This window comes from Channa argus, chromosome 1 (genome assembly GCF_033026475.1).
Source record: "Channa argus isolate prfri chromosome 1, Channa argus male v1.0, whole genome shotgun sequence".
NCBI classification, from domain to species: domain Eukaryota; kingdom Metazoa; phylum Chordata; class Actinopteri; order Anabantiformes; family Channidae; genus Channa; species Channa argus.
This window is the reverse complement of record NC_090197.1, coordinates 12,833,860-12,857,449: the sequence shown is the minus strand read 5'-3', so window position 1 is coordinate 12,857,449 and position 23,590 is coordinate 12,833,860. Positions and strand designations below refer to the sequence as shown.

At 41.2% G+C, this 23,590-nt stretch overlaps 4 protein-coding genes and 1 non-coding gene across 8 annotated transcripts; 3 read left to right on the top strand and 2 right to left on the bottom strand.

Moving 5' to 3' along the window:
* Positions 1-490: 490 nt before the first annotated feature.
* LOC137124051 (26S proteasome non-ATPase regulatory subunit 4) lies at positions 491-4,710 on the top strand. The gene is made up of 10 exons (XM_067498667.1): positions 491-646; positions 1,214-1,354; positions 1,797-1,911; positions 2,056-2,142; positions 2,276-2,344; positions 2,521-2,736; positions 3,109-3,217; positions 3,407-3,538; positions 3,643-3,695; positions 4,142-4,710. The coding sequence occupies exons 1-10, from the start codon at positions 621-623 to the stop codon at positions 4,310-4,312; spliced, it is 1,119 nt and encodes a 372-aa protein (XP_067354768.1). The 5' UTR covers positions 491-620; the 3' UTR covers positions 4,313-4,710.
* A 150-nt stretch (positions 4,711-4,860) lies between these two features.
* znf687b (zinc finger protein 687b) lies at positions 4,861-14,535 on the top strand. 4 transcript variants are annotated; one of them, XM_067498595.1, is made up of 11 exons: positions 4,861-5,028; positions 5,742-8,069; positions 9,051-9,346; positions 9,440-9,624; positions 10,375-10,551; positions 10,662-10,824; positions 11,144-11,488; positions 11,674-11,774; positions 12,041-12,128; positions 12,226-12,287; positions 12,585-12,720. In XM_067498595.1, the coding sequence occupies exons 2-10, from the start codon at positions 5,756-5,758 to the stop codon at positions 12,244-12,246; spliced, it is 3,690 nt and encodes a 1,229-aa protein (XP_067354696.1). In that variant the 5' UTR covers positions 4,861-5,028; positions 5,742-5,755; the 3' UTR covers positions 12,247-12,287; positions 12,585-12,720. The 4 variants fall into 4 exon arrangements, with proteins under 4 accessions (XP_067354696.1, XP_067354686.1, XP_067354676.1 ...); XM_067498585.1 differs by having other exon boundaries at positions 12,205-12,287; XM_067498575.1 differs by lacking the exon at positions 12,226-12,287 and having other exon boundaries at positions 9,084-9,346; positions 12,585-14,535.
* On the top strand, positions 10,892-11,025 carry LOC137103542 (small nucleolar RNA SNORA13). The gene has a single exon (XR_010911534.1). It is a non-coding gene; the product is annotated as a small nucleolar RNA SNORA13 (small nucleolar RNA).
* On the bottom strand, positions 14,365-18,644 carry aqp10b (aquaporin 10b). The gene is made up of 6 exons (XM_067498680.1): positions 18,441-18,644; positions 17,733-17,859; positions 17,474-17,611; positions 16,709-16,827; positions 15,414-15,631; positions 14,365-15,290 (listed from the first exon to the last, which is right to left on the bottom strand). The coding sequence occupies exons 1-6, from the start codon at positions 18,525-18,527 to the stop codon at positions 15,119-15,121; spliced, it is 861 nt and encodes a 286-aa protein (XP_067354781.1). The 5' UTR covers positions 18,528-18,644; the 3' UTR covers positions 14,365-15,118.
* Positions 18,645-20,039: 1,395 nt separating this feature from the next.
* hax1 (HCLS1 associated protein X-1) lies at positions 20,040-23,116 on the bottom strand. Its single transcript, XM_067498552.1, has 7 exons — positions 22,956-23,116; positions 22,340-22,590; positions 21,375-21,583; positions 21,219-21,282; positions 21,008-21,141; positions 20,613-20,733; positions 20,040-20,485 (listed from the first exon to the last, which is right to left on the bottom strand). The coding sequence occupies exons 1-7, from the start codon at positions 23,018-23,020 to the stop codon at positions 20,421-20,423; spliced, it is 909 nt and encodes a 302-aa protein (XP_067354653.1). The 5' UTR covers positions 23,021-23,116; the 3' UTR covers positions 20,040-20,420.
* Positions 23,117-23,590: the final 474 nt, after the last annotated feature.

Sequence of the window (23,590 nt, the reverse complement as noted above, 5' to 3'; positions counted from 1 at the left end):
AAATGACATACCATGATGAGAATTTGGATTATGGACACATAAATATTCCAAAGCCATAAACATACATGCTAGGCCTTTACTAAACATCTATCGATACTAGAAGAGGGATCACTCTGTCTGTTGTTGCTCATTTTGTTTAATTTGTTTTCCCTTTCAGAAATTCTTACAGAGGGAGTGGACTTATCTGATTCAAAGATCCAGAGGTGCCTGCAGAGATCTAGTGGGGTATATAATAATTAGATTTGATTGTACGTCAAACCTAATAAATTAAAAACACACTGCAAAACTACAGATTAAAGTAGGCGATGAGATGCACTTAAAAGTTTAAGGGAAATTAAAGAAGGAAAGTGTTTTTGACTTGAGCTTTTTGTATTAACATAATTCATTTTGTATTAATTTCACTAGAACTTATTCTATTTTAAGAGAAGCAGTTAAAAGTTGGAGAAAATCCTACTGTACACTGAATTATCCTTTTTTTCGAAGTCGATATAGAATTTGTTTAATTGTCGTCAGTACAGCCCAAACAAACCCTGTCCAATCATATTTTGCGTTGTGTAGTCGTTGTCCAATCGTGTGTCAGCTTGTTTCATAACGACAGAACGCAACAAGAAGTTTCCAAAATGGTGCTTGAAAGTACTATGGTCTGGTAAGAACTAAACAAAATGCTTTTCATGCAGTTATTAATGTGTTAGTTGGCGAAACATAGTTATTGTGGATGTTTTATTAATTTCGCAGTTTATGAGCCTAATATTGGTGGAAATACCTATTTCGGCTGGACTAATACTTAAATGTTGACGGTTAGCCGGCTTACGCATTGTCGACAGGCTGAGTCATTGTTGCTAAGTTAGCTTGGATTTGGTGCCTTATTAAATTATTTGATTAGATATAGCATAAACGAGTACATGTATAGATGCTATTGTTTATAATATGGTGCTATCTGTCGAAATTATTAACTGACATTGACCAAAAATATGTTTTCAACGGCGACTAAAGTGGTGTCAACCCTTGGTTAATATTAGCAATTCGTGCTAAAGCTATTTTTTAATTTGACTAAAGCCGGTTCTTTAAAGTTGGCCAGTTTACTGGAAATGAAAACAGCTCTCCACACGTAGTTCGCTCCGTTTCGATAGAAATTGGAATGCGATACAACGAAGTTTAGCTATTTGGCTACGTATTATGTCACAGCTAAGTTGAATGGATGTTTTGCTCTCAGTGTGGACAACAGTGAATACATGAGAAATGGAGACTTTCTACCAACGAGGCTACAGGCTCAACAGGATGCTGTCAACATCGTTTGCCACTCCAAAACACGCAGCAATCCAGAAAACAACGTGGGCCTCATCACTATGGCAAAGTAAGTTTCTCTCCCGTAAGAAAAGTGATGATACAAACCCCATAACACGTTTCATCATTCAAGGTGTGCTGAAACCTTGAATGATGAAGCGTTATCTGGCTATGAGTTTTCCCCCACATGCGCACAACTACTCAATATTAGGTAAAATTTCTAAATAATATTACATTTCGTCCTGCCTTGTAACCATACAATCTCTTCTACAACATACAATTCTCAGTTTTTGTACGTGACTTGTTTTGTCCAAAATTCAAATTGCATTATGCGTTTCATAAATGTTTATTTGTTCACATAAAAACAGTGATTAAACAACCAAAATAGCTGCTGATTAATTTTCTTTCAAAAGACTAATCATCGCAGCTCTACATACATTAAATGTTTTGTTCTACATAGTTGTTGATAAAGGTGGGTGCTTCACTGCTACTTTATATACAATTTTATGCAGTAACTGTGAGGTCCTGACTACGTTGACACCAGATACTGGCCGCATCCTGTCCAAACTCCATGCGGTCCAGCCCAAAGGAAAGATCTCCTTCTGTACTGGAATCAGAGTGGCTCATGTGTGTAACTTCGTTCTGATTTTAATCCATTGCTTCAAATTTAAAAAGAATCGACCTAACTACGTAATTAGTAAGAATAGGTTTTGCTTTCTGAATGAGCTGTTTTAGAGTGACCATATTAATGTGTATGTCTTTCCTGCAAAGCTGGCCTTAAAACACAGACAAGGAAAAAACCACAAGGTGAGGATCATTGCCTTTGTTGGGAGTCCTGTGGAGGATAATGAAAAAGATGTAAGTTTGAAGTCTTGCATCACATTTTGTCACTATTCCCACAGAAATGTTGTTTGCAGTGTTTTCTCCCACTGTCTATATGGCTGTTAAAGTGACTTTCTATGTCTCTTTCTGCTTCTGTTGCAACCTGCAGCTTGTCAAGTTGGCAAAGCGCTTAAAGAAAGAGAAAGTGAATGTGGATATAATCAATTTCGGGGAAGAGGTGAAGATTTTTTGTTTGTTTATGTGCCATTGTGCTGGTATAAAATCGATTAAATCAAAGTTTAATATCGTTTTCTTTGGTTGTATTTTTTTTTTTAATTCCATACCTGACAGTTGTTTTCATTTATAAAAGGTTCTTGCTTGTTTTTAACCCTGTTTCTTCCACTTTGTATTCAGGAGGTAAACACAGAAAAGCTGACAGCTTTTATTAATACTCTCAATGGGAAGGAGGGGACAGGTTCCCATCTGGTCACAGTTCCTCCAGGACCGAGTCTGGCCGATGCACTTCTCTCCTCTCCCATCCTGGCCGGTGAAGGTGGCTCTATGATGGGTCTTGGTGCCAGTGACTTTGAGTTTGGTGTGGATCCCAGTGCTGATCCAGAGCTGGCCCTGGTAACCAGTATAAGTATTTGTGTTTAATAATGTGTTGATTTAAACAAATTCAAGAGGTTTTTTTTTTTTTTTTTTTTGAAGAAAACAAACAACACACATAATTCAAGATATGCCTATGACAACAGCATTATGTAATACTCTGTTTACTGTTTTGCTGTTGGCATTTCATACTTGAGTTGTACAGTATATGTATCAAGCTTCACTTGACTGTGCCCCCATAGTAGTACAGATTGGTAAATGTACTCAATTCTGAAGTCCTTAGAAAGTTTTCAACAATTAAAGTATTTGCACAATTTTCTTTTGACATTTTTATACTAAGAATAGGAGATGGCCAATCATATTTCTTCCTGCCATCCATGTGCATATTTATAGGCTTTGCGTGTATCAATGGAGGAACAGCGACAGAGGCAGGAGGAGGAGGCCCGCAGAGCTGCTGTTGCTTCTGCAGCTGAGGCAGGCATGCCCACACCCAGTGCAGATGGTAATGCTTTCTTCATCCTCTTGTCCCAACCTGCTCTATATCTGGCTTAATTTGGCACAGCACTAGAAAAAAGAGAGTGAATGTTGATGTTGTCAATTTTTGAGAGGGCTGACAAATTACTGTCACATATGAGACAGTGCTAATTATAATAATAGTTAGAATTCTGAGTTTTGTTTTGTTTTTAAACAGAATCTGAGGAGTCCTTATTGAAGATGTCAGTATCTCAACCTGAGAGTGCTGCAGCAGTGCTTCCTGACTTCAGCAGCATGACAGAGGAAGAGCAGATAGCTTATGCCATGCAGATGTCACTTGCTGGAGGAGGTGAGAACTGATATGTTTTGGCCTCTTATGTTTCTAACAGACATAAATTCATATGTAAATGTTTTTTCAATATATATGCACATTTTTTTAATTTCTGCAAATAGAGTATGGAGAAATGGACACAGGAGCCCCCATGGACACTGCAGAATCAGCCAAAGTATGTCATCATCATCATCTGTTTAAAGAAGCTCACCTTGCACTTGTATGTTCCCACTAATTGCAAAGGAGGAGTTACTACACTAAAAATTTTGTTAATGTTCTGCACAAACAATGTGAGATTATTGGCAATTAAACAAGTTTAAGGCTTCAGGTGAGATGAAACTCATTCATTGAATCATTTATGCAGGATATGAATAATATATGTTAAATGCAATCTGTACACGCTAAAAGACTGGACATAAAAAAACTCCATTAATGGGGTAAAAAAAAATACTTTGCAGCTTCTCTGAGCTCTTTAGGATGTGACTTTAAAAAAAAATCAAGAAACTACCATCATACACGCATACCGTATGTTTATTTTCACATGGGGCAAAGCCACTTAAAACAACTAAATAGAGCACAATCCCAACCTAATCAATCGTTATCTGTATTGTAATTAAATAGGAGGAAGATGACTATGATGTGATGCAGGACCCAGAGTTCCTTCAGAGCGTCTTGGAGAACCTACCTGGGGTCGACCCGAACAACGAGGCCATCCGCAATGCAATGGGTTCTCTTGCCTCCCAGACAGGAAACAAGCCAGACAACAAAAAGGATGAAGAGAAGAAGAAATGAAGAACAAAAATGATGGACAGACTAGAGACTCTGACTATTAAAATAAGACTCTGACTATTAAAATAAGAACAATTGCAAACAATTGCAGGATTACTTTATTATATGAAATGATTGCTGATGCATCACCCTGCATGACAGCACTCTGATCATCTTGTTGAGACACTCAAAGGCACCAACATAAAGGAACGAAGTGCAATTTGACTGTCTATTTAGTGTCTATTTGGATTTCCCAGCAATATAAGTTCCTATTACAAGATAAGTTTATTTCTAAAACAACTTGTGTGCTCTTTAATGTACAATTCTCAAAATTACTGATATCTGACTCACATGAATAGATAAGAATTTGGCCACACTCCTGTCATGTCTTTGTGTTTTTTGCAATAAAAGTAATACGTACATATGTGGGTTTTTTTGGCGTTATTGTTTCCCTTTGATCTTCATATTGCTACTGCAGAATGAGGTAATAAAATGTGCATTCATGACAAAAGAAATTACGGTCACTTTAAAATGGTGTGTTTAAAAGCTGTAAAGTAAAGACGGTAATACACGTTTTTATATCATTCCTAGAAGAAACGATTGTACGTGTCTTAAACAGCATCCTCCGTGCACTTTTTTCAGCACTATAACAACCTGATAGGATGTCCGAGGTCACGTGACGGGAAGTAGAGCATTTTCAGCTGAAAACGAGCTAGGATAGTCGGGAATCGCTTATCCAGGTAAACACACATAATACGTGTAATATTGAACAAACAATCCCCATCCCAACAATCGTCTACTGTGACACCGTCGACCCTGCGTTCACCTTGCTGTTATCGCTGACAAACCATAGTTAAAGAAACCGCCTCAGTTGCTCCTTTAATGGCGAGCGCTAGCTAGTTAGCTAAATGACCCCTCTCTGTCTTGGCTGGAGCTCAGCGGCCAGCTAGCCAGCCTCGGTCGGGAAGGAACATCGTTAGCTCAAAATAACTGAGGTCGCTGCTATCAAACAGTGTCCCAGCAGAACCCTTTTATCAAATGCCCGCTACTGTAATGCACTGCATGCCCTGAAAGCATTGTTGAAGTACCGTCCCCCATTCATAGCAAATCGGTGCTGAACCTCTTTCCAGAGACGGCTTTGCAGAATGTTATCGCTAGGTGGCTAACAGTGATGCTAGTGAAGGATCCTGGTAGCTTAGCTAGCCTCACGGATTACAAGCTAACCTGCTATTGCTTGTCAGTGTGTGTCACGCGAATGTGCATAGAGTTAATGTAATGGGTGGAATTTAGACTTTTTAAGGATCATTAACCATTTTAATACCATATGTCAGGGTTTTGTTGCAGGCATTATGCTAGCAGTTCGGACCAAAGGTTGCTTAACAACACAGGCAGATTCACAACGGTATGTTATTATTACTTTCTGCTACTTAGTATGTAAATGTATGTTTTACAGGAGTTAATCCCGGTATGGGGGACATGAAGACCCCAGATTTTGATGACCTGTTGGCAGCATTTGACATTCCTGACATAGATGCCAAAGAGGCCATCCAGTCTGCCCCAGATGAGGCCGAGGGACCCCATGGAGCTACAGGTGCACCCCTAGGAAAGCCAGACAGCGTGGTGGGTGTTGGGTCATCTTTAAGGCCACCAAGTCCTTCAGATCCACAGGCAGACACGTCAATTGTTAGTGTGATTGTGAAGAACAAAGTACGGCTTGAAACTGTAGATGGAGGGGAGGGAGACCCAGACCAGGATCCTATTGATGTGATTACTGGAGTAGATGTGGGTCCCAGACTTGGTGCTTGTGCTCCTGGAATGGCTGAATCTGAGGCTCTCAATCACAATGGTTTTGGGGCATCCAATGTCTCCACACCTCTCACCCTCAGCCAGACCCAATCTAATGGAGCTCCATGGTCTATGAGCACCCCTAAAGTGTCTTCAGAAGCAGCAGGTGTTGGAGGAGCCAAGTCTCACAAGCAAGGTGGTAATATTTTCAACAGACTGAAACCACTTGTGGCACAAGGGTCTGGAGATCCAGTGGGCCGGGCTAGGAAAATGCAGCTTTTACAGCAGCAACACCAGCAGCAGCAGGATATGGGACAAGAGAGGGCAGATGGGATCAAAGCATCATTACCTTCATCCTCGTCTCTATCTACAGGGTCATCTCCTCTGGCTGCAGGTGGGCCTGTGGGACTGGCCTCACCGTTCTTTCCACCGTCCAAGCCTCTGCTTTCAACTCCATCTTCTGTCCCATCATCACACCCACTGCACTCATCTCCACCATTTAACGGTGCTCCCAAAAGTGGCGCTGCTGGATTTCAGCACCAGCAGATGGAGGAAGATGATTCTGACCCAGATCTTGGGAGTCCACTGGTGATCCAGGAGAACCCAGACTCCCCAACTTGCACTCAGCTGAGCCAACGTTACAAGTCTGACTCTGTGTCAACCCAGCCCACATCCTCTGGTACATCTCACCCTAAACCTGGGGACACTCCTTCAGGGGCATCTCTGACCTCATCAACTCCCCAGTCTGGCTCCATAGAGAGTCCCCGTCTGGAAGACAGGCACCTAGAACATGTCATAGAAGAGAGAGACTCACCAGAAAGTCCTGAACCAGAGATGCCAAAATCAACAATTCAGGTCACAGCTAAAAGGTGCTCCAGTCCTGCTGTGGCCTCCACTCCACCTCCTTCTGAACTGCGTGAGCCTAAAGAGGAAGAGGAGGAGATGGAAGTTGGGAACGGTGTAGATAGGGTTGTTGATAGCAAAGCTGAAAAGGGAGAAAATGCAAGTACAGTTGATGAAAAAATGGAGGTGGATGATGGAAAGACTAAATCGCTGTCTACAGTTGGAGGAGAAACGGGCGTTGCTGTTCCTGCTGCTTCTGGAGCTCCGTCCCGACCCCTGAAAGTCCGAATAAAAACAATAAAAACATCCACAGGTGGAATCACCAGAACTGTGACAAGGGTAGCAACTGCAGGGAAAGGTTTGGACCCCAAAGCTCAAACTGGGGAACGTAAGGTTCTAGGGAACAAGACCCAAAAGCTTGATGCTTCCCCTGGTCAGGTGACAACAACATCCCAGAAAGTAAGTGCTCTCAATACTCTACCTGTGTCTACACTCGCAGCCAGCAGCGTAATGCTAGCTGCTGCCACAAAGGTCCAAAATAAAATGGCTGCATCTGACAAAACCAAGGTCTCTGCCACCGCCGTAAGTATCACTAAATCTGCTGCCCTGCCTGTAACTCCCTCTGTAGCGTCCTCGCCCAAGTTCTCTGTCGCTGCTAGTGGGATCAGTGTACGAACAGCCACTAATAAGACAGCTAACGGAGGCAATGGCACACTCCAAACCAACAAACCTGCGTCCATTGTCAACAGCACAGGGGCTGTCATCTCCCGCAGTCAGTCAAGCCTGGTGGAGGCCTTTAACAAAATTCTGAACAGTAAGAACCTTTTGCCAAGCTATAAGCCTGACCTCTCAGCTCCTCCCCCACCTGAGTGGGGTCTCCCACTTCCGGCCACAGGGTACCGCTGCCTGGAGTGCGGAGATGCTTTTGCTCTGGAGCGTAGCTTGGCTCGACACTATGACCGACGATCGCTTCGCATTGAGGTAACCTGCAACCATTGTGCTAAGAGACTGGCCTTCTTTAACAAGTGCAGCCTGCTGCTGCATGCTAGGGAGCATAAGGAGCGTGGGTTGGTCATGCAGTGCTCGCACCTGGTCATGAGGCCTGTCACTGTGGAGCAGATGATTGGACAGCAGGACATAACACCCATCGGAGGTACAAAGGGCTGCAGCTAATGATTATTTGAATTGTGTAATTATTTTATTTTATTTTTTTTTTATTAAGAGTTAAGTAAATTGAAAATGCACATCACAATTGACCACAGCCCAATGTTGCATCCACACAATTTCTTGTTTGATCATTTTGTAAAATGATCATATTTTGAGATCTACAGGAAACAGACATTTGCTATTTTTTTGGTAAATGATTGTCGCAATTGTTAATTTGAAATTGTCAGTAAACTAATGGAGTAAATTACCATTTCACTCCATTGCCATTAAACAGAGGACTGTTGTCTTTCCTAGACATTTTGTGTCTGGAACTTTCCACATCTTGCATTAATGGTGCCACTGAATGCACCATCAGTATCTGGAAAAGCAGCTGTTGTGGCCGTGTCCAGCCACCCTTAATTTTTGGCTTGATGCGTTATCCCTCTGGGCCTCATCAGAAGGGTTAGAAACCCCAACTTTTTTTTGCTTTCCACTCTTTATCTTTTATGTTATTCTGCTTAAATGTTAAATTTAAAAAGTTTCATCGTCAAAATTAAATAGTGAGGTAAATCGTCTTATTTTTGCAGCCCTAGTACATGTGTGATGCTTTGAAGTAAACATTTAGTTACATTGTGGGGCTTCAATTGCTATTGATCTATGATTTGTTTTGTTGCTGGTGAAGGTGACTTCTTCCGATGGCTTGCTGCGGCAAATCAACAGTCCAAAAACCTAAAGATTCAATGCTCTATTTTAACAAACTAAAAACCAGGAAAGTATTTCAAAATGAGGAAATTAGTTTTTGCTGTTTGTGACAAAAAGATATCATTATTTATTTCATCTAATCATACGTTTTCATTTTTATGTAAATAGGTATTAACACTGTTTGTTGATTATTTGTAAAAGGAACACATGCATTGTTAATTTTTGATTGATTTCTTTTGGCCTTATCTCATTTTTTTTTTCTGGTTTCCACCTTTTGGCTGACCAGGACTGCTCTCCTCTTCATCCTCTTCTCCACCAGTCTCCTCTCCTTCTACCACAGCTGGTGGCTCCACTGTCTCTGCCAACTCCAGCCCATTGAAGGATGCTACATCTCCAGCTGCATCCCAGCCACGACCTGTTCGTCGTGCACCTCAGGGGCCCCAAGCACTGATGCCTCTGCCCTGCAAGAAAGCTGAGGGGCTGCAGTATAATAACTTCAAATGTCCAGAGTGCCAGACACAATTCTCTGGCAAGACTGAGCTGGTCACACACTTCCAGCAGATCCGAGCTGCTCCCAACTCAGTGAGTCTCAGGGATTAGGGCACAGAGTGTAACACGCTACTGGTTTGTGCTCTCGGTCACTCATTGTTTTGTTTTAATGTGCTTTAATTTCAGACATGTACACAGTGCTCGCCCCCTATGATGCTGCCTAACTCGTGTGCTGTGTCCGCCCATCAGAGGATCCATAAACACAAAGCACCACATGTCTGTCCTGAGTGTGGTGGGATTGCCCGGCAGGCCAGCTTCCAGACCCATCTGGAGGAGGCCTGTCTCCACTTTGCCAGGCGCATTGGCTACAGGTGTGGAGAGGATTTTCAAAATCATTGTTAACCTATCACCTCACTGTTTCAGTAAACACTGGCTAGGTCATCTTGTGACAAGACCCACGCTAATTTAGGCTAAGCTTAGATATAGTATATCAGTAACCTTTATTAAACAAGAACAATAAGCACCAGGTTTTGGTTGTAGCTAGCTAGTAAAGAAGTGTACATCCTCAATCTATACATCTGAATAATATAAAAACGACAACCGTGATTTTTATGATAGATTAATAATCTGATGAATCACTTGGGCTGTTAAACTATAGAAAATAGAAAAAACAGCATATTACAGTTTCCCAAAGTCCAAGTATCTTATTGTTTGTTTAGTTCTACAAACTGACAAATGAGAACCAATGCAAACTAGTGGGAAAACCAGCAAATAATCATGTTTTAAAAGTTGAAACCAGTAAAATATGGGTATTTTTGTATTTAAAAAAAACATTATTTTCTGTCTAATTATCGTACCTATATCGTAATTATATCACTAACTTCAATTTTGCTAAAAGCACAAGCACATGGGATTTTATGGAAATAAATAGGTCAAAGGTACATAAGTAAATTTTAAACATGTTATGATGACTGAATCTCTTGTCAGTATATTTCAGTTTGTGCACCATTAACATTCGTACAGTAATAGTAAACTATGTTTTAAGTTAAGTAGGTGAATATGGAGTGAAATATTTCGTTCCTGTAGTGGAGGTCTGAGGTGTCCTATTTTGTTTTCCCAAGGTGTTCCAGCTGCCAGGTGGTTTTTGGAGGGTTGAACTCCATCAAATCCCACATTCAGACTGCTCACTGCGAGGTCTTCCACAAGTGCCCCAGCTGCCCTATGGCCTTCAAGTCTTCCCCCAGCGCCCAGAGCCACATAAGCACTCAGCACCCGACGCTCACCGGAGGACAGGCCAAGTACGTTAACCTGCTCCCACTGAAACATGCATTGAACCTTTTTCTGTCTAGATCCCAGAATAGTTCCCAAAAATATGACTTCTTTTATCTACATTATTCTCCTTTTGCAGAATGATCTACAAGTGTGTGATGTGTGATACGGTTTTTACCCAGAAACCCTTGCTGTACATGCACTTTGATACTCATTTAGCCAAGCAAAAAGTGCATGTGTTTAAGTGTCCTGACTGCACCAAGCTCTATGCCCAGAAAGGTTCCATGATGGAGCATATTAAGGTACATTTTCTGATAAATGATTATTCAGAGATACAGAATAATTTCACTGCCATTATCACAAGCTTTTTGCCTTTAAGTGTTGCCCATTCGTTGCTTCTTCAACAAATGTGGTGTCAACAAAGGCATACAGGAACTCTTGGATCGGCCTTAGCAAGGTTCCTCTCTGGTGACCTTGTCCTAAGTTCTTTGCCAAGGACAGTTGTTCATTTTTTATTTGCCATAACTCTCATAACACAGTTGGAATATAGTAGTTTTAAAAGTAAAACATTTTTGAGTGCTCTCTATCACTTTTTGTTCTCTCCTGTTGCATTAAAAACAGACTGCTCACAGAGGCCCATCAGCCAAACAGGAGTCTCAGTCTGATACTTCTAACCCAACTTCAGCCCCTGCCAACACATCTGGGCCGTCTGGTATCAAATCGAAGTCGTCTGGAAAGCCAGACACTTCTGACGGAGAAGACTGGGGGCGGGAACAGGAAGATGAGGAGGAGGAAGAAGAGGATGATGATGGAGACGAGGATTACGAAGCTCCCGCCAGTCACTCAACCTCTGGTGGAGGCAGTAGTCATCCCAGTGCCCAGACTGAATGGACTTGCCCCCAGTGTCAGACCGCCTTTACTGACAATGAAGACTATCTGAGTCATGTGAAGATGGAGCACGGCAAGGTGGGACTCACCACCTCTAATCTGGTTATATCAAATCTAGGGATTAAAGAGGTTTTTAAACTTGTGTGGTTGTAGAAAATACAGCTGTGTGATTTCACAATCAGATTTTTGTATGTGAAATATTTATCCTGTCTTATTATTCTGTGATTGCGTATGTGTGGGTGTTTGTGTTGCCAACTCCACAGTTCCCTTGCCGTATTTGTGGAGGGATGTTCAGCACCTCTTCCAGCCTGAGACGTCACGAGCGTGTCATTCATGAGGGCAACAAAAGAGTCTTCCATTGCCAGTGAGTCACTTAATCTCTTAACTTTGAATTTTTTTAGACTTGTCAGACACACAGCTGTGATTTCAAATGTTTTCTCATTTAAATTTCCTTTTTTAACTAAAATAACATTTTCATAGGTGCATTGAAATATGTTAATTAATGGCCACACCAATAAATCCCAGGTCAATGTGTCATAAGATCTGAGCTTATTGCAGAAATATTACTGAATATGTAATTATTACCCATATTACTAAATTATTTTTCTCACTCTAAAAATGTTTTTTCAGATATTGCACAGAAGGCAAACGCACCTTTGGCAGTCGCTTCCTACTGGACAAGCATATTCGGCTTCATCACAGAAGCACAGATGGACAGGTGAGTCAAAAAACCAGAAACAAGTTTCTATTTAAAGCTATGTTTCATTACTACATAGTAACTGCAGTAGAAGTAGGTTTTTGATTTGTTCACACAGGAGAGGGGAAACTTACGTTGACTTAGAAAGGCCACGTACACACACAAAACCTTGATTTTCAGGTCTGTTGTGGATATTTGCAGTATATCATGTTTGCATTTCACAATAGCTAATTCAGAATTAAGACAGTTTTCTTTGTGATTAAAAGTTTTTTTTACCTACCATATAACATATGTCTTTGTTTATCATTATTAAGACTATCAACTTCCGTACTATTCATCAGGGTATTAAATTGCTTTCTGATTTTTGCAAAGGCCAAGTCTCTTTCTCTTTCTCTCTCTCTCTCTCTCTCTCTCTCTCTCTCTCTCTCTCTCTCTCTCTCTCTCTCTCTCTCTCTCTCTCTGTCCATGTGGCCTCAGGGCCCCCCCATGACCAGGAAGCGTGCAGCCACAGGGGGAGATGGTCCAGGTAGCTCCTCAGAACAAGATGGTGAGGGTGGACCTCTAGGAGGCAGGGCAGGAGATGAGGAAGAAAATGCCACAGAGGATGGTGAGGATGGTGGTGGTCCTGCCAAGAGAACCAGGGCATCCACAGCAACGACATCGCAGACACCCGGCGAGTTAGAGGAAGAGGACAACATTTTCCGTTGCGTCCCCTGTGGCTTCTCCACAGAGGACGGGGCAGAGTTTCAGCGCCACATCCCCCAGCATCGGGCTGATACCGCCTCCTTCCAGTGCCTGCAGTGTGGGGTCTGCTTCGCTTCAGCCGGCTCTCTCGGCAGGCATCGCTTTATCACTCACCGCGTGCGAGACACCCAAAGCGACGCAGAACGCAATTCCTCCCATGCTCATGGCTCTCCCGTTGGTTCCCCCGCCGCTTCCCCTCAGGCACTAGCCGAGGACGGAGAGGGGAATCTGAGCTGTAAGGTGTGTGGGCGGCGTTTCGACAAGGCCACAGATCTCAACACCCACTTCAGGACCCATGGCATGGCCTTTCTCACCGCACACAAGACGGACAAGCCCCAGTAGAGGGGGTGGGTCCTCTGCTACCGACGGATAATATTCAACAAGGAATTGAGCAGTGAAACTGTAGAATATGAATGTTGATCCTGAGATGAAACAGAGCTGCTTCCTGTGCAGATGTTTTCGGCCACCATAAACAGTTTTACTCTATCTATGGCACCTCTGTGCAATTGTAACTGCATGTTTGATCATGTTACTGGTCACCTAACTGAACGCACCTGTGACAGACTTGTGAGTGGAACAGCTCTCAAACAGCCCCACCGAGTAAAGCATTTACACATCAGCCATACTGTGTCTAATACATCTTGTCCTCCCCTTCCCATCACTCTCACTCTGCGCTGACTATAGCCACTTGCCTGTTTCTAACACATAGTAACACCTCCCAGTGTACTCCTGACAGCTGTAGTGCTGATTTTCTTTTTTGTTTGTTTGTTTGTTTGTTTGTTTGTTTTTGTACTTCACATTGTTTGTGCTGTTCGTACTCGTTTGCCTCATGCTTGTTTTTCTTGTGTTAGATTAGTTTTATCGGCTCCAGGTGGTAAAACTAATCAAGCCAAGAGCTCAAGACTTTTAAGGCAACAGAATCTGACACTGATTTTTATGTTGCTATAATATTTATTTATACAAACCACATTACTGCTGTTGGTGTTTGTGTGAGTCAGTTGCGTCAAATCTTACTAGACAGTGTGATTTACCTGCAACAGAGAAATGAGATGTGGCTCTCTGAAGGCATTTCAGTAGGAGACGAGGTTACTGAAAGTCTGTAACCTGTGTAGTGAATAACGTGTGATGTTAATTGTTAAGCTAGAACAAGAGAGGTCAGGCTTCCTGTTAGTAGTATGTGTACGAGTTTCGCCATGTAAATACATATAATTACACTAAAAGAAAGCGTTCTGGTTTTAGTAACTTGCTATGATAATGTGAATACGTATAGTATTTGTACTTGTACTGTTCCCACTTTTATTTCCAAAATTTGAAGTTTAAACGAAAAAAGAAATCCCACCCTCCCTCCAGAGGTAGCTATACATTGTAATTACAAAGCAGAGGGAGAGTGTGGGGGTTGTGTTGTCTTAATGTGTATGAATACAAATGTTTTATCTCTTTGAGACGGTTCTTTTTTATCTACAGAATCAGTGCTTGCTGTACTCACATTTCTTTTGTATGTTTCAAATACATAGGAGTGGGTTTTTTTTTGTTTGTTTGTTTGTATCTTTTATATGTCATGATATCATATTTATATAGCTCAATAGTGGAATCTCATGTCATTTTATTTTCCATGGTTGTGGTCTGCTTGCTGAAATGCCATACACTTTTGTGCTGTTTCAAAATAAATGTTTAAAAGAGCGAACTGGCTCGAGCGACTGGTTCCTCTACAGAGTTGGGGGTTGCATTCAGGGCTGCAGCTTCTTATTACAAATTGTTAATTCAGTTTACTTAAAAAGGTCCAAACCCTTGCTGGCATCTCTGTGGGGCTTTACATAGACACAGTGATGCTTTGAGCTAAATGCTATTAGTCACGTGCTGACAATCTGATGGTATTTCATTAGTGTTTACCTTCTTAGATTAGCATGTTAGCATGCTAACACTTAGTATTTCGACAGGATTGATTAATTTAGCACAAAGACCATTTGATGCTTTTGATATTGTCACTAATATTGTCACTTTATAATCCATCCAATAGTTGTTGAAGATACGTCAGAAACACAAATGTGAACTTCATGGTGGTCCTTAAAAGAAGAGGAGCTGCAGACTGAATTGATAGAATGTGGAATAAATTGCACATATGTGTAATTCCAATATAAAACATTAGAACAATTGTACTTGTTCCAGTACATTTATCTTAAATATTTACATAGTGTGATACCCAGTTGAAGTGGGCATTTACTATGACTGTTTTATTTTATGGCTTGATTTTACCACTCAGAGGGTTTTTAAAAGTCTGGCTCCAGTGTGTCCAGCTCCAGTCCCTTCTTGTCCTCAGTGTGGAGCTCAGATGGTACGGGAGGATGGTGGACTTCAATCATCAGCTCATAGATCAGTGTTCCCAGCACTGCTCCAACAAAGGGAGCCACTATAGGTACCCACCACCAACCTCCTCCAGCCCTGCAAAGACCTTAGAGTCAGGCTAAATCTGAGTTTCCATTTAGGTCAATACTGTCGCACAACAGAGCTGAAATGACTAATTGTTTAAATTTGTAGACAAAGTGTCTGGATGGAGCCTACTACCTGAAAACATCCACTCCCCAGCCGGCGATGAATGTAAACAATCGAGGCCCAAAGTCCCTGGCTGGGTTAAGGGCATAGCCGCTGTTGGAGCCCATTGAGATGCCAATAACCAGAACCAATGCTCCCACCAGTACAGGCTGAAGACCATCAGGGAGAGAACTGTTCCTCTGGTCCCCAATAGCAAGGACACACAGCAGCAGGGCAGCTGTGCCTATCACCTGGATAACATGGGAACTGTTACTTATGTGCAGAAAGGTAGCTGTGTGCGTATCCTATACTTAGACCAACATGAGGGAACTACAGGGTTGCTAACAAAAGGGAGGCAAAATGGTAAATCCAGGTTTATTGGATTATCTTTAACTGTTTTATCAGATAAATAATGAAAAGGTGTCTATTCAACATACAAATATAGGGCATTTCACTACACAGGCTACACTATATGGAAAAATGTATTTAGCCGCCTAATTGTTAGACCAACAGGGACTGAAATAATATGGTATTCGAATACATGCTCTTCATATATATAGAGTTGGTCCCCCTTTTGCAGCTATAACAGCTTCCACTCTTCTTGGAAGGCTGTCAACAAGCTTTTGAAGTTTTTCTGTGGGGATTTGTTCCCATTCATTCTGTAGAGCATTCATGTCAGGTCAGACACTGATGTTGTCCCCAAATTGTTGCCACAAAGTTGGAAGCATAGCATTGTCCAGAATGTCTTGGTATGCTGAAGCACTAAGGTTGCCCTTCTTTGGAGATAAGGGGCCTGGCCCAAACCTTGAAATACAGCATCATACCATTGCCCCCCCATCACCAAACTTCACAGTCAGCACAGTGAAGTCAGTCAGGTAACCTTCTCCCAGCATCCACAGAACCCAGACTCAAGTGTGATTCATCACTCTACAGCGCACGTATCCACTGCTCCACAGTCGGTGTGCTTTACACTAATCCACCCGACGCTTGACAATGGATATGGTGATGTGAGGCTTGCATTTCACGAACCATCTTATTGCAAGTATCGTGCTTGAATCGACTGAGCTCTTCAGAACGACGATGTTTTGTATCACAAATGTTTGGAAATGGAAACAGCGTGGTTACGTGCTTGATTTTATCCACCTGTGGCAAGGGGTCTGATTGAATCACCTGAATTAACAGGTTTGGCCAAATACTTTTTTTCCATAAAGGCGTATTTGCTAAATGTGATTGTGTTGATGTTGCTCGACAAGACCAATCAGAAAATCTTTAGGCACTGCTTATGTTTCACCTTTATGTGAGAGGCTTTTAAAGAGACAGTGTCTGACCTGGTCCACAACACCTCCCCACACACTGAGGTAGTCTGCTGGGTAGGTGCAGAATATTCCAGCCGTGGCAGTGGGACCTGTCACTGTCAGCTTACCACCACTGTACATCTGAATGGCATCTGTGATGGTGTAATAAAACAAAACGCAAAATACATGTACCATTGCAATTTATGTCATAGAGCTTCACTGTTGTCCAAAAAGGATTAAAACACATAAGTGACCAAAACTGTCACACAGGGTGACATGTTCCTCCGCCATGTTAAGTGATAAACAAAGTACTGTATTCAGTCCCTCACTTATTGTCCTGTTGCCAGAAATGGAGCATCAAATGTTACTAGCAACGGCAATTTTAAAAATAATTGCTATAATTCTGCAAATTTCAATAAATGAAACAAGTGACAGGAAGCCTGACCTCTCTTGTTCTAGCTTAACAATTAACATCACACGTTATTCACTACACAGGTTACAGACTTTCAGTAACCTCGTCTCCTACTGAAATGCCTTCAGAGAGCCACATCTCATTTCTCTGTTGCAGGTAAATCACACTGTCTAGTAAGATTTGACGCAACTGACTCACACAAACACCAACAGCAGTAAAGTGGTTTTGAGTGATTGGCCTCAGGGCTGAATACTACAGACAAGATTTGGAAGATCCTATCCACAGTATGGCATTTGTTGACATTAAGAAAAGTTGTTCCAACCTGTGGAAATGCTCTCGTGCTTCTAGTATGATTCTGAGATCAGTGACCATTGTTAAAAACTGACCGTAGTATTGCAGACTAACAGTGGCTGCAGCCACAAAGGCCCCAAACACTTGAAAAAAGATGTAGAAAGGCAGCTTCATCCATGGATGTCGGCCCAAAATGCACATGCTCAGAGAGACAGCAGGGTTCAGATGGGCGCCTTGTAAAAGAAAATAATCAAGAGTTCAAGTCTGATGTGAAACTTAAATAATTTAAAATATTATTATAATATTTTATTATTACTTATGAGCTTTTCATGTGTGTTATGTGTATTCACTTACCTGAGACTCCACGAGACACAAACACCCCAAATGTTACCCCGAGAGCAAAACCCAGATTAATAGACAGGTATTGCCCCTTTTCATCTTGAGTTGTCGTCACCTGGGCAACAGAGCCACATCCAAACAGCTGCAAATGGATGAGACGAAGAGCTGTATTAGCTTAGAACATACTGACACAAAATATGTCAATCTGCAGGACTCTACAGTGCATTTATTGTCCATTAGAATTTGTGATACAGGTGGTTATAAAAAGTGTTTATAATTTCACTTTACAGCTGACAGAGGTTAAGCAGCTAGATAGTGTTGCCTTAGTGAAATCTTTTGTTTTTATGAATGTCATTACCAAGGAATCTGCTTTATGATTTGTGTTGTAAATGCTCTTTGCTCTGACAGTCATTGTGTATGTATTGATAATACTTGCCTAGGTAACAAACCACTGACTATTCTAAAATCATTGATGAGGGGACCCCCTCCCCCCAACCTCACCCACTGTCACTCTACCATTCTGTCTTTCAGGCCAAAGTCCTTGGTTATCCATTGTGAGGATTCCACAGTGGCTTAAAAACAAGTCTAACAATTGCAATAACTTAGGAAACAATTGTTAATTTGAATGACAATTATATAAATTTGAATGACAGAGCAAGAAGAAGAGTCAAAAATGTTTTTTTTAAAGGTGAATAAAGTTTTGATGCATACAGCAATACTCACAATCAGGATGTAGACTCCGAGAAACTCCGCCATGCACTCTCTGACCAGCTGGTTTCTGATCTGACATTTCCTCAGCAGCCTCTCCATCCTCAGGGTTTCCTCTGCCACAGTCAGGCCACAGGTGAGTTTTCAGACCTGGGGAACTGTACTAGGCTGCATTTGATCCACGCAGCACTGCACCTTCTGCCTGACTGAACAGTTTATCTTTTCATTCTGGAGCTGTAGTCCACGTCACACACTTTTATTGCATGGCTAGGGTGACGTGAGTGGTACCTAGTTTTTAAATGTGTGAACTTGAATTGTAAACCTAAAAGTTATTTAAAACACAGAATTGGACTTTTGCAAATTAAACTTGGTTAGTTTGCCATGTTCTCAGCTGATTGGATTTGGCTCTGATAAATCCCCTCATTTGATTAGTTATTTTATTTCTTCTTTGCTGGTGCAAACCGGACGTGTACCCATCCTATAGGTTTTCATTATTCATATGAATTAAAGATAAGTGTGTCCAAAGGTTTTTAAAAAACTTAATCTTATTTTGTCTTGCAACACTGTAAATTATTTCAGTATATATACACTTAGAACAGTATAATATATTTATAACAACTTGTCCGTTGGGCGTTTGAGTGTCAGTGAAACTTGATAAGTAAAAGAAAACTTTCAGCACCTTGCTCACTATTTTTTTGACAAGGATGATTACTACTCTCACAGAGAGTGACAGAGATAAGCTGAAGCGTATAATGCCGAGTTCTTTATATGATACATATCAATTTGCAGGACTGATACATAAAGATAAAAGTGGAGTATTTTACTGCCAATTCAATCCAGTTGGGTGAATCTAATGAGCTATTGTCAAATCACATATCAATGTAAGAGATACGTTGCTTGCCAAGAAATTATACTTTAATTTACAATAAATTGAATGCACTGGATTGAGCAATACCAGAAAATAAAAGTCTGGTGTAATAGCACAACAGGTGCCAGATGCTTTACTGTTCCCTTCAGTGGGGAAAGAAAGTAAGATGGAATAAGCCAGATAAAATACAGAGATGACATTATGTGAGTTGCAGTCATGCAGACTTTGCAACATGTGATAGAAACAGGATGACGTAAAAAGAACAAAATGGATTAGTTGTGATACTGTAACATGGTTTTATGGCCACTAATGTTTACAGGCATCTGATGTTGCCTTAAATTCCGTCCAGGCTAAAATATAATATATTCCTCAACCCCAATGTTAAATATCCTCCTGTTCTTTTCTGCAAACACTTCACAGCTGTTCTAGCCAGATCCCTTCGTTTCAGTTTTCTTAAAATCAAGGTGACAAAGATCAGATTGTTTACTGCAGCGCAAACTAACCTGGTAGAACCGACTACAAATTGTTTACTACAATGGCATGTGAGTGTATGTCTCCCCATATTTAAATTTAAATGTACTCAGACAAAATAGCGTTTAGATGACTAGCACCCTAAAAACATAAATTTAATGGAGAGTCAACTATTCATCTGTAAGACAACAAATATGTAGCTTTTTGTAAAATCTAGTTTTGTTTTGAAGTGACCTGAAATTGACATATCCTAAAATAAAAATGGAAACAACTACTCTTAAACATATTACAATTCTTTATTAGATTCATCATACACTCCCACATCCATAAACTTTGCCTACAAGACATTATAAAAATAAATTATGTGATTGTGAACTGTTTGATGCTTGCTGTGTTTCCATTGGAAAACATCACTGATCTTGGGGGTTTGGCATCTTCTTGCACACACTGGGAGGTGGAAATCCAGAGCTATCTTCAACAGGCGTGTGGGTCTGATTTATTACTTTGATTTTGGCAACTGAAGGTCATGATTGTGTCTGTACATAAACATATATATAGTATAAATACGCCCACTCACAGCTGTAGGGAAACACACCTGAAATCTTTTCAGGGAACAAAAGCTACTATCAATCAGTCCAGAAAGTATTCTTCATGGTTTATTTAAATTGTCCAAAGAACCTTGAGAATATTGAGTCATCATCCTGCATGTCTGAAAAACCACCTAAAATAAAAACAAACAACAACAAGATATAAAAAAACATGTGTGGGCACATTGGAACTGCATGGTTAGTCTGAATACTATGATACATTTCTTACAGTTTAAAAACAATTGTGGGCAATAAACAGACCTGGAAGGAAGGGTCCAGTTTGATGGTCTGGTGCCTCCAGGCTCCCAGGTCCTCCTGAACGTGTCACTGTGGTCTCCTCATTGCCTTGGCCGTCCCTGACTGTACGTCTTTCCTCTACTGTCTGACAGGCAGGCACCAAATCAGAGAAAAAAACATTACAGCTCATAAACAAGTGCTAACAAAGACATACATAATCATTTTGTGAACTGGTTTTGTTTAATTTTAATCTTGAACACTGATTTCGATTAATCTTCAAACCAGTTGAAATTGAATTGAAATTTGAGGTATCACTGTCATGTTCAACCCACAGACTGCCCTCAGAGCATGTGACATTTTGCTATGTATATTAAAATGTTATTAATAATAAAAAACAAAACACAAACTATATCTCTCACCCCGTCAGGTTTTACCACCTTGGTGACAGTGACAGACTGGAAGAATGATCGAGTCCTGGGCTGTTTTGGAGCCTGACCAGCAGGTGGTGTTAAAATCTGATCCAGACCTCCAGAGGACACTGCAGAGTCTAGATCTGGAGAGGAAGAAACATTATTAGATGGACACATGTCAGAAATCATACATTGCTGATAAATGGAACATATCATGTACCTCTATCTTCCTTGCGCTCGTCCTCTGGAGGTCTCTGTGGTGCCTGTCCCCAAATGTCATTGAACTTGTGAAAAAACAAAAGCCAACAAATAAGTTGATAACAGTCAACATATCCACACAAACCCCTAAACCACTCGTAGGTGACTTCTCTTTTACCTTTGAAAAAGGGGTCCATCCATGAAAAGGTGAGCTTGGAAATTCTGGTGACTCATAAGATGGACAGCTGTCAATTCCGGGATCTCTTGATGGCCCTTTGTCGCTGTCAGGGGTTTTCAACATGTAGTCTCTCAGTGGGTTTCTACTAGATGTACCACCACCCCTCTCTGCCCTGTCGTGAGATGGTGGTGGTACGACACTGGGGACACCTACGGCATAAAGAAGACTGTGAACCTGACATGAACAGGTCTCTGCTTTAAAACTAGATTAGCAGCAAGGCAAATCTACCTCCCTCAATTGTAATGATATTTTGCTTCATTCAGATGTTGCCCTGATTACTTCAAACCTGAAAAAAAAAAAACACAGCTAAAAACAAAAATACCTTGATGACGGTAAAGTAACTACTATTTTGTAGGGTCCAATCAATTAGAAGGGGACAGAAAAAAAAAGTTTACAGGGATGTGAACGGCTGAATTTTGAACAGATATGTTGTTTATTGCTTAGTCTTAAAAGACGCCTTCACTCATATTGAATTTGCTACTTTTGCTTCTAGTGCATGTAATTGACTTTGTTTTAAATTCCCGATTTTAAAATCCCTCTTTACTTCTAGCTGAAAAGCACTTGGAGGAACCCTCAGTTCAGATTATATCATCTTGTTGCTCACACTATGGAGCTTGCATTAATGGTCCACCACAAAAAGAGAATTGAAAATTGGTGAAGTTGCCCTTTAAACCAATTGTCACAGACAAATGCTGCTAGATAATCTAATATACACAAAATACACACATGCACACAGTTAGAGCAACAGTCATTTCTATGAGGCCACGCTGCTAATTTGTGCCCCTAGCCCCCATCAGCTAATGCAGTACTTATTAAAACAATAACCGTTCACAGAACTAGTTAAGATGGGCAACAAGGTACTGAATAATGGTTTAACTGCGAGGACCACGACTCGGTTCTTTTACCAAAGTATCCAGAGTCTGGCTGTCCCTCCCAGCGACCCATCTGGGAAAATATCTCCTCCACCTCCCGGAGGATGTGGCCAAACGCCGGAGGCTCTTGGATCCCGACCCCGTCTGGGCCAAAGCTGAATCCAAACCTCCAGGCGCTGTCAAAGCTGTCCTCCGGGCCTCCCCTCAACCCATCATAGCAGAAACCATCCTCTTCGTCGTCATCGTCGTCTTCGTCATGAGTCATGGAATCGAAGAAGGGGTCCCTGCCACATTGCGTTAAGTAAAACATGCGATTTGTTACGTACAGACAAATCCTGCCGTCTGTTCGCAAAAGTTGCCGTTGTTACAGATCTGAAAGACCATTTATCTTTTTTTTTTTTTTGGAAGAGACTAACATGTGAAGTAGTACAAAAGAAGGACTCAATCGTATTATACCCCATGGCACACTTAGCTTAATCAATAACGTTAGTTACCAAACTGGTCCAGGGACCCGTGGTTGTCCTGCCAGTGAAACGTTAATCTTGTCATTGACAAAGCTGTTCCATTAACACCACCCAAAAAACGAAAGTTTACGTTACTACTTACTTTAACTTAGCTGAAGGACAGCACTGTGACTCGTTAAACTTACCTTCGGCCACCATAACGGCTTCCAGGTACTCCGAAGAAACCGCGAAATAGGTCAAAAACGCTCATTTAACGGCCGCGTTCTCGGGAAAACTAGCTGGTATCTATCGTTTTCAGGGCAGACACAGCAGATGTCAACAGTGTCGTAAAGTGTTCTGGATTGTTCAGAAGGAAGCGTGTAACGTGACGCAACCAGTCGTAAACTTGTGTTACCGTAAACCACCGTTGGAATGCGCAGACGACATAGCGTCACAATCCATTCGCCGGGAAGAAAAAAACGCAACTTTTTAAAATTGTTTGTAAAAAGGATAAGTTGAGATTAATAACAGTAACAATAATGTAGTTTATTGCATGGTTTCAGTGGTAGTACAGTGATACACTAGTGATAAATACTACACTTACACTTTTTGTTTCTAATTTACTTGAGCATGTGTTACCTGTACTTCGACTGACCAGCCTGTGAATGGTGACATGTAACTAAGAACACTTACTCAAGTACTTTACAGTTTTGAGATACTTATACTCCATTTTATTTCAGAGGGACATATTTTACTTCGTAATTCACTACATACACCTGCAGTCACTGCTTTTAAGATCAGTATTTTACAGGTAGGACATTTCAAATGTTTTAGTTACAAT

Bases quoted from the DNA above. Each gene is read 5' to 3' on its own strand.
- hax1 (XM_067498552.1), bottom strand. From the start codon at position 23,020: ATGAGCGTTTTTGACCTATTTCGCGGTTTCTTCGGAGTACCTGGAAGC. The intron at 21,283-21,374 runs GTAAAAGAGAAG...TTTTTTCACAAG, and splicing joins GATGGACCCCTTTTTCAAAG to TTCAATGACATTTGGGGACA. The intron at 20,734-21,007 runs GTGAGAGATATA...CCTGCCTGTCAG, and splicing joins AGGTGGTAAAACCTGACGGG to ACAGTAGAGGAAAGACGTAC.
- aqp10b (XM_067498680.1), bottom strand. From the start codon at position 18,527: ATGGAGAGGCTGCTGAGGAAATGTCAGATCAGAAACCAGCTGGTCAGA. The intron at 16,828-17,473 runs GTCAGTTTTTAA...ACACCATCACAG, and splicing joins TGTTAGTCTGCAATACTACG to ATGCCATTCAGATGTACAGT. The intron at 15,291-15,413 runs GTAGTAGGCTCC...AGGTCTTTGCAG, and splicing joins TGGGGAGTGGATGTTTTCAG to GGCTGGAGGAGGTTGGTGGT.
- LOC137124051 (XM_067498667.1), top strand. From the start codon at position 621: ATGGTGCTTGAAAGTACTATGGTCTG. The intron at 1,912-2,055 runs GTGTGTAACTTC...TTTCCTGCAAAG, and splicing joins CTGGAATCAGAGTGGCTCAT to CTGGCCTTAAAACACAGACA. The intron at 2,345-2,520 runs GTGAAGATTTTT...CTTTGTATTCAG, and splicing joins TAATCAATTTCGGGGAAGAG to GAGGTAAACACAGAAAAGCT.
- znf687b (XM_067498565.1), top strand. From the start codon at position 5,756: ATGGGGGACATGAAGACCCCAGATTTTGATGACCTGTTGGCAGCATTT. The intron at 9,625-10,374 runs GTGTGGAGAGGA...TGTTTTCCCAAG, and splicing joins GCCAGGCGCATTGGCTACAG to GTGTTCCAGCTGCCAGGTGG. The intron at 11,489-11,673 runs GTGGGACTCACC...CCAACTCCACAG, and splicing joins TGAAGATGGAGCACGGCAAG to TTCCCTTGCCGTATTTGTGG.